Source organism: Armigeres subalbatus, unplaced genomic scaffold (assembly GCF_024139115.2).
Source record: "Armigeres subalbatus isolate Guangzhou_Male unplaced genomic scaffold, GZ_Asu_2 Contig41, whole genome shotgun sequence".
NCBI classification, from domain to species: domain Eukaryota; kingdom Metazoa; phylum Arthropoda; class Insecta; order Diptera; family Culicidae; genus Armigeres; species Armigeres subalbatus.
In genome coordinates, this window is record NW_026943162.1 from 440,531 (window position 1) to 457,849 (window position 17,319).

General features: G+C 39.3%; 1 protein-coding gene across 1 annotated transcript; it reads right to left on the reverse strand.

Moving 5' to 3' along the window:
* Positions 1-14,706: 14,706 nt before the first annotated feature.
* On the reverse strand, positions 14,707-15,415 carry LOC134204127 (endocuticle structural glycoprotein SgAbd-5-like). Its single transcript, XM_062678957.1, has 2 exons — positions 15,198-15,415; positions 14,707-15,035 (listed from the first exon to the last, which is right to left on the reverse strand). The coding sequence occupies exons 1-2, from the start codon at positions 15,374-15,376 to the stop codon at positions 14,822-14,824; spliced, it is 393 nt and encodes a 130-aa protein (XP_062534941.1). The 5' UTR covers positions 15,377-15,415; the 3' UTR covers positions 14,707-14,821.
* Between the last annotated feature and the right edge of the window lie 1,904 nt (positions 15,416-17,319).

Sequence of the window (17,319 nt, forward strand, 5' to 3'; positions counted from 1 at the left end):
ATCACGACCATGGGCCGCGCTTTTATTTTGCTTTGATGATGCTGTGCCGACTGGTACTGAAATTGATATTAGTTTCAATACGCTTTTGAGTGCTTATAAAAATGTGTTGCTTAACAAGGACTTTAAGAATAAAACGCCGAAAATGCTGGAGATCACTAATATAATCTGATAGTAACATAACTTTGCAAGCAGTACAAAATTATTCGAGTTGTCCAAAATATGTTCAATAGGTGGCCCAAAATAAAAACAGGTGGTCCAAAATTAAATCTAACATAGCTTCAGAATCTTATATATAAAAATGAAATGGTCTGTGTTCGTATCCGCATAACTCGAAAACGGCTGGATGGATTTTCTTCATTCCTTCAGCAGATATGTTCGTTATCGTTTCCGACGGGTTTATATGATATTTCCTCATGGGAAAATCACGAGTAAGGTTGAGTAAATCGTTAAAAACTAAAACTAAGAATCGTATGGAAACTTCGCATTGGCAGTCCAGAACGCGCGTTTTCGCCTACTATGCAGGACAACGTCTGCCGGGTCGACTAGTTTATAATAGTTTAATTCTTTCGGTGAGATTTACGACATTTTTACCTTCAAATCCTGCTTTCACCACCTTTTCGTTGCATAGGGAATTGATCAAACATTATTAAAAATCTAACTTTTATTCGAAAATTGTTCGACCATCTCTAAACTGCCGCCATACGCATATTTGGCCCATGTTTGCTGGGATTTCCTTTATACATGGGACATCTATGCGTTTAACGGCAGTAAAGTGATCCAAAATACCTCCCTTACCCTATGCGTCTGAAAAGAGCAGCGTTCAAATATACGTTGAAGGATATTCTCAGCTTGATCGTTCGATAGTGTTGGATGTTATTGATTTTCAAAATGTGTTGTCGAATTATGAAAATATCAGAGTACAGTGTTTATTTTTTAGTTGGATCGCGAACAGCAATTCCTATCGAAAGCGTTTAGTTGAAAATCATTTTATCTTTGAAATCATACATCAAACTACTGGCCTATGGAAGGACTATCCTTTCTTAAAAAGTATAAAGTAATGGTGGACGTGAATCCTTTTAACAAAAATAATACGTTTGCCTGGAATAATACTTAATGCAAATTATGTAGAAGGGGAAGAGTGCAATATTAAACGCAAGGTCGTCATCATCTAAAGTGGTAAAAATCAAACCGTATCTAATTTTATTCAGTTAAAAGACTACTAATTTCCTATCGAGCTTGTTGTACATTATTTGATAATTAAATATATTCAAAAAGCATGTTATGTTGCCGAAGATATAAACAGTTGAATTGATCGATGAGGTAAGAATGTGGGAAAATGGTAATGCTGTCACTCTTGGGAATTAATTGAAATTTGTCATTGATGTAGCGCCGTGATAGTGTTATTGTTTGTTGTGTGATAAAATACCGGATGTGGGTAATAGCCGGGCACAGATAGCTTGTTATGAAAATGATCGCTGAGAACAGAAATATATGGATAAATGAATATTTATCTTTTTCTGCTTGAGGTGAATTATTATAGATATTACGTTTGTGAATAACTGAACATTGTTTCTGATATCAGCAAAACATTGCTTTTAAACATGTTTCAAATTGAATTTATAATCCTTTTGAAACCCAAGGGTATTCAAAAGTTGTTTTTGGCAGCTTCACTACGTAATGACGCATAATGATAGACTCTACCTACATCTGCTAATGTTGTTGTTAGCAATTGCATTACACATTATTTTATAGGGGAGGATGTACGGTTGTGGGCACCCTTTTGTGTTTGGTCCATAACGTTGGCCCTGGTTAATCTTATGCCGACATTTCTACAGCAATGAAAGCTAGACATATAACCTTACTACTAGCGAAGAAATTAGTATGATTTCATTGATTAGAAAAAAATTGACATTTTAGAAATTTGACATTTTTGGACATTCCCATTTTATGGTTCGGTTGTGGGCATCTTTGAATACTCAGCTAAAAATAAAGAAGTATGGATAAAAACCACCCAGATTTAAAGACAAGGAATAGTGTATTCATTCTAATAGCCAGGAAACAATAAAAAAAAAATCAAATCAATCCACCTAACAGTTATGATGGGCAGCTAAATAAAATTTCCATTTAAAATTAGAAATTTTCCATAAACAATTAGGAAATTGCCAATAAAAAAATCAGGGTATAAGCAATAAATAATTATAAAATTTCCACAAATAAAACAAAATTTCCATAAACTATTAAGAACTTTCCACAAAACAAAAATAAATAAGCACTTTTAAAAGCAAAAATAGCAATTATAAAAGAAGAATTTTCCATAAAGAAATGAAAATGTTCCACGAAAAAAATACAAAATTTCCATAAATAATCAATATATATATATATAATATATATATACAAAATTTTCCACAAAATAAATATTTTGTTTTTCCATAAAAAAATAAAAATCCACAAAATAATCAATAAAGAGCAATAAAAAAATAAGAAAATTTCCATAAAAAAATACAAGAAAGCAATAAAGCTGATGAAATTTTACATGAACTTTAAACGCTTTTAAAGAAAGGGTCATCTATGAAAAAAAAAACACAGTTTGAATGCTTTTTTATATTTTTTTATGGAAATTTTCTTATTTTTTTATTGCTCTTTATTGATCATTCTGTGGAAAATTTTTATTTTTTTATGGAAAAATATATTTATTTTGTGGAAAATTTTATAATTTTTTATTGCTAATATTGATTTATTTATGGAAATTTTGTATTTTTTTCACGGAACATTTTATTTTTTTTATGGGAAATTCTTCTTTTATAATTGCAGTTTTTGCTTTTAAAAGTGCCTATTTATTTTTGTTTTGTGGAAATTTTTCAATTGTTTATGGAAATTTTGTTTTATTTGTGGAAATTTTATATTTATTTATTGCTCATACCCTGATTTCTTTATTGGCAATTTTCTATTTTTTTATGGTAATTTTCTAATTGTTTAGGGGAGTATTTATTTTAGTCGTTATGATGCCTCCTCGGTGCATTGAGGAGGATGTTGAAAAAAATCACATAAGAAAGGTCTAAAATAGCACTTCAGGTAAATGGGTTCAAATTTTTCATTGATTTACGTTTTGTTGGTATGCATCACAGTAAAAAAAATCCTGATTAATTACTCTAGCGGTAATAGTGCCTTTCTCGCTCATTAAAAAAAAATCATATTTTGGTCATAATTTTGATCCCATAGTCCGATCTGATTAATTTTCAAAAGGAAACAATGGTAAAGGATTTCCCGTCGAATGCAACTTGTTGCAAGCAAATCGGTCAACGCTTTGTTCCTAAAAGTGTATGTATAATAACTAGACATGCCCAAGAACAAAAATATGAATTACTATGTCTGAAACTTGATTATGCATATGTACAACATGTGATAGATTTAGTTCGGAAAAGGTATTAGAGGGTAACCGCCCCTTCGGTGGGGTTTGATCCCACGACCCCTGTTCGTGGGATCAAACCCCACCGAAGGGGCGGTTACCCTCCAATACCTTTTCCGAACTAAATCTATCACATGTTGTATATATGCATAATCGAGTTTCAGACATAGTAATTATTTTCCACTCCGGGTGGCTTAATACCCGGCATATAGAGCTTGAGCTTGAGCTTGATGACCGCACAATTCGTAGTTGCTACTCCGTGATTGATCAGAACAATCGAAATTGCACAAAGAAACCAATATTTGGGGCTAGGGATTAGCTCTCCAACTTCAATGTACACAGGTCAAGAGTACAGTATTTATTGGATCGATAACAGCGCGGGCCACGTCCTCACGGTCATTTGGGATGGGAAGGAATAGTTGGTGTGACATCTGTTGTTACTAGAGACCGAGATCACCTCTGCATCTCCACAGTTGTCACAGGAGGGATTTATGCTAGTTGGATGGGGTAAGTAGTTGCACAGATCAGGATTCACCTTGGTAAGTGATGCGACCCATGCAACCTCAAAAAGATAAAAAAAAACCATGCTTTGTATTATTTTGATCAAGATTTTAATGCTAACGTAAGTCGTCAGTTATAATAACGAACCATTCAAAGATTTTTTTTAAATACGAAAAAGAGAAAAATGCTTGAAACCAGACAATCTTTTTAGTTTTACTCTAATTATTTAAAAAAAAATGCAATGTGTATTATACGAATATAGAAAGTTTACAGATGTTGTGGAAAGCCGTAAAAAAGATGAAGCTTGACTTTAACAAACAAAGCGTCTTATTTTTAGTGTTTGGCCTTTTCAGACTCTAAATGGTTCTACTATTGACTCCAAACTAGAAAGTTAACAGGAAACTTTCAAACAAATAGCCTGGAAATAGATAAAAAGTAAAAGAAAGTATTACCCATTGTATTTACTTTAAAATGTTTACATCTAAGATAAATGTTTGATTTTCAAATATCCTAAATAAATAATTACAGCACAAAAGGAGTCACTAACATCCATTATAGTGACGTGGACCATAACTACATAAATTGTAAAAAAAAAATTGGGTAGGCTTCGGTGATTTAATTTTGTTAAGTTCTGGTGAGGTGCTTGGAACTTAATAGGAACACATTTAAGTACAATCGAAACTTCTGGTTGCTTGGGAAGTCTTGATTAAAAACAGTTTTTTTTTTAAATTCATACTCTCTAGAAATCCAGATTGAATTTGTACGTGTTATATTATGTATTATTCCTTATATACGGACATATATGAATCGTGTTAAATTTATGAAACATGTGTTCTATATCTACAGCCATTGAAAAGAAGAACATAAATATATAAAAATTGTATTTCTAAATTACGAAATATTCCTCTTTGTTGACAGAAACATGAAAATTTAAATAGGCATCAGAATAGTTTGCAAGAATTTAAGAATGGCATAGAAATCAGGAAATTTCAATGAGATTTTCTATTTTTTTATTACTTTTGGTTTTACTCGTGAATCTTCGAGAATTTCTCAAAATAATTTAATGCAGATCAATTTAAGAACTACAGAAGAGAACAGAACGATCGCGCGATCGGCCGAAATATTGTGTTCTGCATTGCGAGGCCGGTGATAAAAATCAGTTCAGTGCGTGATTTCTCTTGTTTCGGACAGCAGAATTACCGCGCGATCGACCGAAATATTGTGTTCTGCATTGCGCGGCCGGTAATAAGAGTAGCCATCGAACAATTAAGTGAGCACAGGCTGAGTGAGCCTGAGCACAGGCTGTATCAAAAATTAAGCAGAACGATAATGCAACCAAACAATTTGTTTAATGTTTGCTGTTGAAAGTAAGACGAAAGAAAATTTAAAACTTATCTTTATGGTTTCCTTCAACTGGAACTGCAAGTATCAGGATCACTTCGGTCTTTCGACTCTTACATAATATCACACATTCGCATAAAAAAACACTAGATCCACTAACGCGCACTTCACTTCACTTAATTCTTTTTACAATCATTTGTATTACAAAAACCAAAAAAAAAACATTCAACATCCGAATAAAGTGATGGGAGCAAAATAGAGGACAAATAAAATCCGGGTGGCTTAATACCCTCATTAGGGTGGCTCAAAAAACACTTTTTCAAATTTTTTGATGGGCCGCCCTCTCATTCGGTTCTATTTGATGCCCTGATGCTCTGGACAAAATTTCAGCCCAATCGGTCAACGTTTGGGCGGTGCTAAACTCGTTGGAAGTTTATATGGGAAAATGTATGCAGAAACATCCATAAACAGTGATTTGCAGTTGGACGGCACAATTTACGATCAAGAACCATAATACTCATTCAGTTCTTGTAGAATTAAATACAGAATGTTATGCTGAAAACCGCGAGAAGATTAGAGTTTATTAGACAAAGATATTAGTATTTTACTGGAGTGTTGTAGGGTGAATTTATTTCTTTTCAAAGATAAAAGAAACGAAATTTGCTCAAACTCTACTTCAGAGAAATGCTAACTTAGCCAGGCAAACTCTAATCTTCTCGCGGTTTTCTGCATAACATTCTGTATTAAATCTCAAGATCTGAATGAGTTTCGTGCTTCTTGATCGTAAATTGTGTCGTCCAACTGAAAATCACTGTTTTTGGATGTTTCTGCATACATTTCCCCATATAAACTTCCAACGAGTTTAGCACCGCCCAAACGTTGACCGATTTGGCTGAAATTTTGTCCAGAGCATCAGGGCCTCAAATAGAACCAAATAAGAGGGCGGCCCATCGAAAAAATTTAAAAAAGTTTTTCCCATACTAATTTGAGCCACCCTAACCCTCATATAGGCAATTAACTTTGAATGTACCAAAAATATGAAATAAACTCAATTATGTTTAAATAATTATAAAAACTGCATGAAAACGTTATTAAAAATAAGTTAAGGGACAACTAAAACGATATTGAATGATTTATCAATAAAATGAGGGTCCCCATAACCGTACCAATAAGGGTGTCCACAACCGAATTCCGCAGCCTTTTTGGAATGTGAAGAAAAAAAAATTCGCGATAAAATTTTGATGGCAATCATCATTGAGCCTCAAAATAGATTAAATTTACTGTATAAATACGCACGAGAACTCGCATTTTGAATTAAATCACTTCAATTTATAACACTTTAAAAAAGGCCAAAACAAACTTTCGTGTTGTTTTTCGTGTACAAAAAATTGATTTGTTTCTAGTTCAAAGTAGAGATGCCCATCCGGTTTGATATTGAGCACAAAACATCATGCTACTATAGCAAACAAATGACGGTTGTCAGAGTGACAGCATCTCTTATCTGTCAAAAGATACATAGGGGTTCCCATAACCGAACGGTGCCCACAACCGAACCTCCTCCCCTACATATTATATATTATATAATGGATGCCATAATGAAAAACATCAGAACAGCAGTTACAAGACTACATTTTGCTCAATCAGCATGATTAAGTGTTCGTCGCGTAATAAATGAAATACATCGCATCAAAATTTTCCAAAGGCAAGCTTATCTATCGCTTCATGGTATGCCGAGCTATGCAATGCCGGGCGATAACATGGAATCTGATTGTTCACTGCAGCAACGTAATTTATTGGCAAGAATGTGAAGTAAGTAAGACTGTACAATTTTGGTATTAAACATCATATTAAAGTTCATTTTTCGTCATTGCAAAAAATAGCGTGTACAAAACTCGATCTCGTAGTATTTATTCAACTCGTTGTATTCTTCAACTAGTTGCACAAAGTACTACTTTGCTGGTGCTGAAAGCGATATATAGTTCTGAAACTGAATTCAAATGCGATTCACATTTCTTCTTTCCCAATCCACCAATATTCATTACTCTCATTTTTCATTCTCTAATGTTCAGGTTAATCAAAGTTCATAACCTTTTTTTAGGTATTAACCACCCGACATTCATATTGACTATAATGTTTAAAAAGTCGATGTACATATGCGCAGCTTGTGTCATATCAAATCGTCTTCTTTTCATTGATGTTCGCATTATTTTTACTGCGAAGAGTCTACATTCGCTCAAATGTGAAGGACGTAAACATTTCAAAATACATATATCAAATGCTATATTGTCTTACAAAATGTTATGCACTCCTCCCATATGAGGCTTACTTGGGTGCTCTCTCTAACATAACCTCTGACACACCCTGACACTTTTTCTGACGCACCATATGAGTCTTACTTGGCTGCTTACCCTTTACGCACCATGTGAGACTAACTTGAATGCTTACTCTGCCACCTGATTCACGCTCTAGCACACCACTTTGAGACTTATTTTGTATTCACTTTAGCACACCCTGCAACTCCTCCTGACTAACGCTCTGACACACCATGTGGGACTTACTTAGATTCTCACTTCTGACATGCCATGCGAGGCTGACTTGGGTGCTCACCTCTAACATACCATGTGAGTACCAACAGTTCTACGCTACGACCCTCCTACCTCGACATGTGTAGTCCATACTAACATCTATGTGCTCACTTTTCTGTCATGCCTCGTGGTGGTGACTGTGGTTGCCACCCGCTGCGACACTCTTACCTCGACATGTGCAAACCTAGGGCAGCAGGGACTATGTCCTAGGACATAACGACCCCTCCCCACGACCTCTGCGAGCTAGGGGGCCTGCCTAGGACGTGGTAGGGCTTGGCAGCGGGCTCTGTTAAACCTCTACACAAAGCTGCATGTGTCCTCAAGCAGGCCGTATCAAAGCGACCGTGTGCCGCTCAAAGTGCACAGGAGCCTAAGGAGTGCCTATTGGCACATCAGGATCAATGCCAGCGATATCCTGGTTATGCCATTCTGGCCGCGTGTTAACGGACCTTGTCTTGGATATCGTAATATTATTAAAGCGAGGGTTGGCAGTCTGACATTCTACTCTCTTAGTAGAGCCGGGTGACACTGACTCGAAATGGCGAGTGGGTCAACAGCTAGGCTGAGACTGCAATCCGGCGAAGGCGCTCAATGCAAAGCCAAACGACGTACGAAAAGGCAAAACGTCGTCTGGACGGAGCAGATCGGGATGCGGAGGAACCCGAAGGCGAAAGGCACCAACCAGACGCAAGTCGCCGGGCCGCAAGAGGGTACCAGCCGGCCTGTGCCATCGGCACAAGGGACCGAAAATCACTGGCAGCTGGTCAATAGGGCAAAGCGGAAGTCGAACGCATCTTGACCCGTAAAGAAAGCTAAGGACAGAGGCGAGGCCTTGTTGGTGAAAACTGATAAGGCAAAGTCAAGTGTCAGACGCACCAAGACCGGTGAAATGACAAGCTGACCTTCGTCAGCCACGTTGACTATGCGTGCAACTAGGGTGACCTCGGTTGCCAGATGACAGCGTGAGAGGGATAACTCTTCTAAAGGTACAGGGGTTAGACAAAAAGGTTGAGATAGGTAAAATTATGTCAAAATTCAAATCAACATAACTTCGCGTAGAATAATCCGATTTTGATAAAAACAGGACCATCAAAGCGGACACTCTTCTAGTATACTGTCCCCTTGGCCACCGGAGATGTTCCGGGTTTTCCGAGGGTATGTTCAAAATGCATTTTTTTCACTGCTTGTCATTTTATGTGACGTTTACTTTTATACTATTTTATGCTTTCTCCAAAAACTAGAACTAATATGCCGACCAATAATGGTAGCTGTAGATCGAGAATCCATCAAAACTACGCAGAGATATGGCCATTTCCGTAAAAACGGTTCCGGGAACATGATGAAATGATAACAGATCAGAATAATGCAAATATGAGTATCCAACTTCATGGCTTTGCGAGACAATGAATACAGAAACATTTACAGAATGATAGAGTCCACTGTCACCCTTATAGCAGGTTCCAAGGGCCTTTCAGGAGGTGCCGGTTTTGGCACCATCTGGAGCCATATATGGGTGTCAAAATTCATGTTTTCCAAGGACAATTAATATAGGATCTTTATTAAAAATACATTTTGAGGACTGTAAGACTCTCTGGTCAATTTGTAGCGGGTTCCGGGTGTTCTGCGAAAGTGACATTTGTTCAGGGTGTATGGCCCATCTCGTACCGTTTTCATGAAAAATGCCATATCTCTGCTTATACCTAAAGGATTTTCGATCTGCAGCCAGCATTGGTCAGCATATTAGTTCTAGTTTCTGGGAAAGCATAAAACAAAGTAAAAGGAAAGTAAACGTCACAAAAAATGACAAGCATAAGAAAAATGCATTTTTACATACCCTCGGAAAACCCAGAACATCTCCGGTGGCCAATGGCCAATCTGAAGTTTTGCATGAGGACAGTATACTAGAAGAGTTTCCGCGTCCGATGGTCCCGGTTTCATCAAAATCGGACTATTCTACGCAAAGTTATGCTGATTTGAACTTCGACAAAATTTTGCCTATCTTAACCTTTTTGTCTAACCCCTGTAGGTGGAACCTCCGGCTGATACTTAACATATCTAGCTGGATAGGGAGACCCCACAGGTTTGGGCATGCCTCGTCTGCTCTGACTACCCAGGTGTTGATGAAACTGCAGAGCACATACTGTTCGTATGTCCTTGTTTCGACGTCGAAAGAAAAGCTATGCTAGACGTTTGCAGTCGGGACACAAACCCAGATACCCTTATCCAGAGAATGGATCCAGAGAGGTGGAGAAGTGGAACGCAGTTTCGACTGCAATTACTCAGATTGCCTGCAGCTTGCAGAGAATCTGGCGCATCGAGCAGCAGTCGACAAGCATGACTAATTTGTGATTGGTTAATTAGAGCGAAAACAGGCTGAGCGCGGGGAAGAAAATGAGTGGTTTGCACATGTCGAGGTAAGCGAAGAGTGCCGCAGCGGGTGGCAACCGCAGTCGCCACCACCAGGCATGGCAGAAGAGTGACTGCATAGGTGTTAGTATGGACTGCACATGCCGAGGTAGGAGGGTCGTAGCGTAGAACTGTTGGTACCTATCGCTATCGACACCTCGAGGCATGGCAGAAGGGAGTCTAGTGAGCAACCAAGACAGACTCATAAGGTATGTTAAGGGCGAGCACCCAAGTCAGCCTCGCATGGCATGTCAGAAGTGAGAGCCCAAGTAAGTCCCACATGGGGTGTCAGAGCGTGTGTCAGGAGGAGTAGCAGGGTGTGCTAGAGTGAGCACCCAAATAAGTCTCAGGTGGTAGGGTGAGCACCCAGATTAAACTCACATGGTATGTCAGTGGTGAGCATCCATGTAAGACTTATATGGTGCGTCAGAAAGAGTGTCAGGGTAAGCCTCTTACGGGATGAGTGCCTGTGTGAGCGTGAATGAGCGAGTACATTAAGTACTGCCTGTCCCTCAGAAGTAATGCTGGGAGGCAGTTCCTGGGGGTATCCAGGGTATTAGTAGAGAGGGTAACTCAAGTAACCTTCCTTTGCCTGGGTGGGTTTAGTGGGTCCGTGGCCTTTATTCAACCCCACTCCCTGAGTGATAATTTCAGGTGTCTGTTTGCAGATTTGCCTTCATTCCTCTATAAAAAGATACAGCGACACACACAAACATACACACATACATAAACCAGACACATAAATTCCCATTTTAAGACGGTTGGGTATCCGGGTACCCCGTCTCTCTTTTAAGGCTACTTTAAACCTCCGGAGAATTTTCTCCGTCAGATTTTGGTGTTTTTAAAGAGAGACGGGATTTTTCTTTGCCCAAATCCTGAAAAACATCGGATATGTAAAAATACATGGATCTAATTCCTGAAGTGTGAGGCTACCTCACATAAGGGTTAAACGGTTTTGACTTTTGTGTCGATTAAGGGTATGCGATAACACACTTTTTCCTAACGAAACGAAACGAAAAGAAATTTATAATGTCTATATTGATTCGAAACGAAACGAAACGAAATATAGATTTACTTTCGAGTCTTCGAAACGATACGAAATCAGGGTCCATTTAATTCAAATTTTTCGAAACGAAACGAAATTTTATTTTTTTCCGCGGAATTTTTATTAAATTGGTTTTTATATTATGTACGAAATTTTGATTTCACTTTTCAAAGTCAAATAACTGTTTTGCGATAATTTCGGAATTTCGATTTCACTTTTCAAAGTCAAATAACTGTTTTGCGATAAAAAGAGTTATAATAAGAGAAGTAGTAGTCTGTGATAAATCGCCTCATTCCTGTTTATATAGGGCACTGCACGGACTGCTTTGTCTCTTTCTCGCTGCAAAGAAATTAGAAAACAACAAGGCCAGTAAACGTCAAAATTTATGAGGAACGAAAGAGAAAGAGATGTTTCCGTGCAGTGCCCTATACCATTGGCGATTAGGCAATACCTCAGCATTTGTGCCGCTTTCAAAGCAATACATCGTGGAGCGTGTGCTCCCGAATCTGATCAATCAGTTCAGTTTTATATTAGTAAGTATATAAAAATATAGAAATTGTGTGATTTTTCGTTTCAAATTTCGTTAAAACCAGGCATTGCAATATCATCTGAGCACAGGATATAATCTTTGCTTGTGCAAAGATATTATCCCTAATCAACGAGCACTCTGGAAAGATATTATCATTTGAGCATTTGATGATGATCCTGATAGCCAGCGTGGTTCGGGGTTTGTTCACGTTGCGAGGGCGTTGCTACAACAAAATTAGCGAAAAAACTTTTCTCCATGGCGAACATTGCACTTTATTTACTGAGCAGATAGATAACTAAGATCGATATCCCAGCATATCATCAGTATCTTTGCTCAGAAGATTGAATGATGGGATAAATTGCAATGCCTGTTTAAAACCCTAATTTCACCTGAATTTTCTTTAATTTTTTGTGAATTTTTTCATAGGGTTAACTCATAGTTTCATTGACGCTAAAGGTCGTAATCGAGTAAAAACCAACCGTGTATAAAAAGAACTGAGTGTATTCTACTTTGGATGAAAAAAAGTTATTCACTTGCTTCGGACTTCAAAAGGGCTCTTGGAATCCATGACACGACTTTCCATCTTTGACAAAGTTATAGTGAACTGATTCATATCTGGTTAAATTTACACAAATAGGATAGAATAGTTAAAGATACTTTTCGTTTTCTGTTGAATATTACTAAAAAAACTGAGGATGCTTTATAGAAGAAAACTAAATACGTATTTGTCGACTCAGAAGGCTATGTAGTATGCATCTCAAATAGCTATGCAAGCAAAGGCGTAGGATTGTCAGTCCGGAGATGGCGAGCTCGATTCTCAGTTTGGTCAAAGGTGTCTTGCCACACAAGATACATTCGTTACGTTCTGAAGCCCTGGTCAAACGAGTAGTTCAAACTGGAGGGTAGATGATGGCTACACTCACAGCGACCACCTGGCGGTTCGCTACAGTAGCTACTATACGACCAGCATTCAGCGGACGGAAGAAGGGCGAGGCCTAGCCTTCGAATGTGGAAGACATCGTACTTCGACAACGAGGTGTTTAAAAAGCGCCCGCCGCGAGCACAATACTCTCGGTCTGAGCGGCGAGCAGCTGGTGACAGTACTCTCGCGTGGATGCAATGCCACCATGTCTAGGAAAGTCCACTCTAGGAATGAGAGGCCACTGACTTACTGGTGGACTCAAGCAATTGGGAACCTGCGCCGCGCCTGCCTACGGGCACGGAGGCGGATGCAGCGAGCACGGGTGGCGTTCGTGGCTGCTAGAGCCGCTCTGAAGACTGAGATTAGTCCCTTAGTGTAGGTAACCATCAAAGCGGCCATTGCTGAGACTCCCGAGATGTTCAGATTTGTTATGCAGAGATTCCTGGACGAGGGAGTCTTCCCTGCAGCATGCAAAAGGCAGAGCTTGGTCCTATTGCCAAAAGCGGAAATACCACCAAAACCATATAGACCAATATGCGAGGCATATAGACCAAGAGGAGTGGATGAGTTCCAGGAAATTAGAACAGGCTCACCATTAAAGTCTGAGGTGGTTGTTGTAACAACCGAAAGTCGGAGCAACGAGCGGTGATAAGGGCAGGCAACTGCGCGGTCACCTCTGAACGCTCCATCAAACTCTTGGGGATAATGATTAACGATAAGCTCACCTTTGGTAGCCACGTCAATAAGGCCTGCAAGCGTGCATCCACAGCTATAGTTTATGCCAGCAAGCGCAAGCTTCTGGCTAGTGTCGCTCTGTCCATACTGAGGTATGGGGGGCCAGCTTGGGGCACGGCCCTGCGTATTAACTGCTACAGAACGAAGTTAGAAAGTACGTATAGGCTCATGTGCCTAAGATATGCGAGCGCGTACCGTACCGTGTCGCACGATGCACTTTGCGTCATCACCGGTATGATGCCTATTGACATCGTTATCGATGAAGACATAGAGTGTTTATAAATGCGCGGCACGAGAGGCATCCGTAGAACTGCCTGGTTGGCCTCAATGGTCAAATGGCAGCGTGCGTGTGACAATTCCACTAAGGGTAGTTGGACAACCTAGTCCAGAGGATGTGTAAAGATGAAGTTGGCTAGAAGGCCGTTTTATCGGCTATTGTCCAAATCGTCTCGGAGCTACACAGGAGGTGGCGCGTGGACTCGAGGAATGGCTTGTTCAGGCGCAAATAAGAGGTCAGCCAACCTCGAGGTGCGTTGTGCACTGGCCCCTTTGAAGCATTACTTTCTGGTTGTACCGAAGGGACGATGGGCTTTGGGCAATGGAAACGGTTTAGCGGGTCGTTTGCTGATGGTCCCTAACCTGCACTCCCTGGACGTCCAACCCAGGATGTATGTTGAGCAGATTCCCTCCATTACTTAGGAAGAAAAAAATAAGATACCTACTCATGCAATGGTGGACATAGGAAAGTTTTCAATTAATAACAGAGGAAGTAATAATAGAATAGTTGAAAAGCAGATCAAGTTCAATTGGGATGTAGAACCATTGAAGAAGAAGAATTGAGCGTTAATAGAAAAAATGTATAACTAAAGTTTTGAAAATAGTTTTATGGTTTAGTTCAGCAGCCAAAAAAATTTTGATAATATAAAGTATGGTTTAAGTTATTTGTTTCGAAATTCCGCGAAATTCCGTTAAATTTCGTTAGAAGCTGGTTTTTCTAGCGAAATTTTGTAATTTTACGAAACGAAACAAAATGAAGAAATCAGATTTCGCCATGCTCAAATTCCGCGAAATTCCGCGGAATTTCGTTTCGAACCACCTGAAACGAAATTTTCGAAATACCGCATATCTTAGCGTCGATGCAACGTTTCAAGAATATTTTATCGACATACAATTTTTAGTTTTAAGTTTTCTTGCAGATCACGTAGGCAGATGAAGTAAATAAATAAATAACGTTGCTTTTGACCAAACAAATTTGGCACATGGGTGTTTGTATTTTCCATATCATCTTTCATTTGAACTGAATGTAGATGTTTGAATTTATGGGTTTTCTGATCTGAATTCATTCTGCTGCTTAAAATTTCTTCTCCGGATCAGGCCCAGTTCCCACTCGAGGATGATATCCGTTCTCATCGGCCGTGTAATGCACCCAATAGGTTTGTCCGTCGTTTCCGACGAACGAATAGGATCCTTGTACTACGTAATAGCGCACATCGTTGCCTTCGGCATCTTTACCGTCCTTGAGCGTTCCGACCTCGTCACGTGTTTGGTCATCGCTTAGTGCGTAACTGTGGGAGATGGATTAAATAATTAGAAGAAGATGATTCCGAAAAATATAAAATAACAAACCATGACACGATAGAATGCTCGAATCACGAATTGCTTTGTAGCTAATTTCAATCGATTCGTTGCCAGTGATGAGAAGATTAACTAATTAGCGGAAGACTTACTTGAACTGGTAGGTGTCCAGTGCGTTGTGATTGTTTTCGAAGCGTAAAAGTTGAATTTCCGAGGCGTCTGATCTTGCCTCCACTGAGAGTCTCTTGCGATCGTCTCCCTTCAGAGGAACTGCGTGTAAACAGCTTGCCAATAGGCATGTAGTCAGTAATAAGAGAGTTAATTTTGCCATTTTCAGACTATCACGCAACCGTAGGCTGTCGCACCGAATATGTCAAATTTGAAATGCACCATCTCACCTGAAAAAACTTATCTTTTATAGTCTCGCTTGACTGATGAATATTTGGGCAGAAATATCACCAAACTTCTCCAAATATGGTGTCATCTGTCTGGTTAGTTATGAATTGCAAGCACATTTTTCAAAATAAAATTGATACAACGGGAGAGTCAACCTCAGAGGTCAGCACGTTGGCTGCGCCCCATCCATGATGGCTTTAAGGACATAGTTGGAAGAGTACCACGATGGCAGCCAATATGGCATCGGACCTTCCACGGGCCAACCCCACACCTCCCGCACTCCTCTCCCACCAACATTCGAATGCATCGAACAGCATCGAACAAAAGTTAATTATTCAAATTACTAACCTGTTCACAGCATATTTCCTTACTTCCCGTGATAATGAACATGTTTCTTCAATGAATCCTATGTATTCCGGGTCGAATTGTAGCATAAATTAGCAGTTTCGTGCCAATTTAATAGCCGTCCGCGATTTGTTGGGTTCATCACTGCACTTCACTTCTTCTCAAAGGGCATTGGAAAAATCAAGTTTTTACTCACTTCTCCGCACATGAGCAGCCCGAAATGTTGATAGAATGCAAATTAAACACCACTTTTTGCAATCAATCACTTATTTGAACCGAAAACTTAGTATAATCTGCTAGATTTGCCCGAAAAAAACGATTAAAAACTGATCGCGGAGCGAATGTAAACACCGCGGTGCACCGGCACCGGCAGCAGCAAACTAATAAGTAGGGTGGCTCAAAAAATAATTTTGCTTCGCCACGCTCAGTTGATTATGATTTATAATTTGGGTGTCATCCAATGGTTTCGGCTGGTTTGAATCGGCTTACCGTGCGCAGATCGTTTCAGGTTTGTATGACAGTTGATATGGCGAGGTTGAATTTAACATTATTCTGATTCTGGCACTCCGTCATTGGGCGATGGCGAGGGTGGAGACCATATGACGGGATGAAATATGTAAGAGCTTCAACTCCATAGACAATCCATATTGAATGATCGTTCCAATAGTTGGGAGTCGATTTTAATCGAGGTTGCGATTCTTTCGCATGATAATTAGGCTTCCCAGAAGGCGTGAAACGTGTAATTCAACAAAATACCCAGAATTTGTCTGTGATATCTATCGCACCAGGGGCAGATACTTCTAGTCTACACTATCGCACCAGGGGCAGATGCTTCATACAAAAAGTATGACATAAGAGTGAGTGGGGTATAAAATGCTATATTCGCGTTACGTAATCAATGGATCTTTCCTGCAGTGCGGTTTTCGTTCACTGAAGTCTCTGGAATGTTGCTTTCAGAAATGTGGGTTCTCTTTTCGCCAGCATTTGGAGGGAAAGCGCCGTAATCAGTGTAATAAAAGGTTTAGTTTCTTATTCTAGTTTTCATACAAACTTGAACCGGCTTGCGCTCAACTAGTTTTTGTTCAAATCGGTTTTTTTAGGACACTCGGAGCATGGGACGGAATCGAGTGAGCGTGATGGTGCTGGGTCGTTTTTTGAACCAATTCTACTAATATTCTTTTGTTTTTATAAATACGACACCAATACTACTACAGTATATGAAAGTTTTTACTGTACCAATACTATCAAAGCTTTGTTTTGGTACTCAACCCACCTTCACCTTAATGCTTCATGGGATTTCTCAAGAACATTCGCCAACAGTATAGTGATGACACGGTGCTGATGCCCAGATCCCGCGCGCAAACGCATGACGGACATTCGGAATACAAATTGCACGCTTTCAGAAATTTGAATAAATAACTCAAAGGCAGCAGCAACGCAGTCTAACGACTTAATTCTGCTGGTCGCAACAGCGGAAGATGCAAGCAACATGGGGTTATTAATCTTGGAAGCTGAGGTGTATTTGCCGTATGA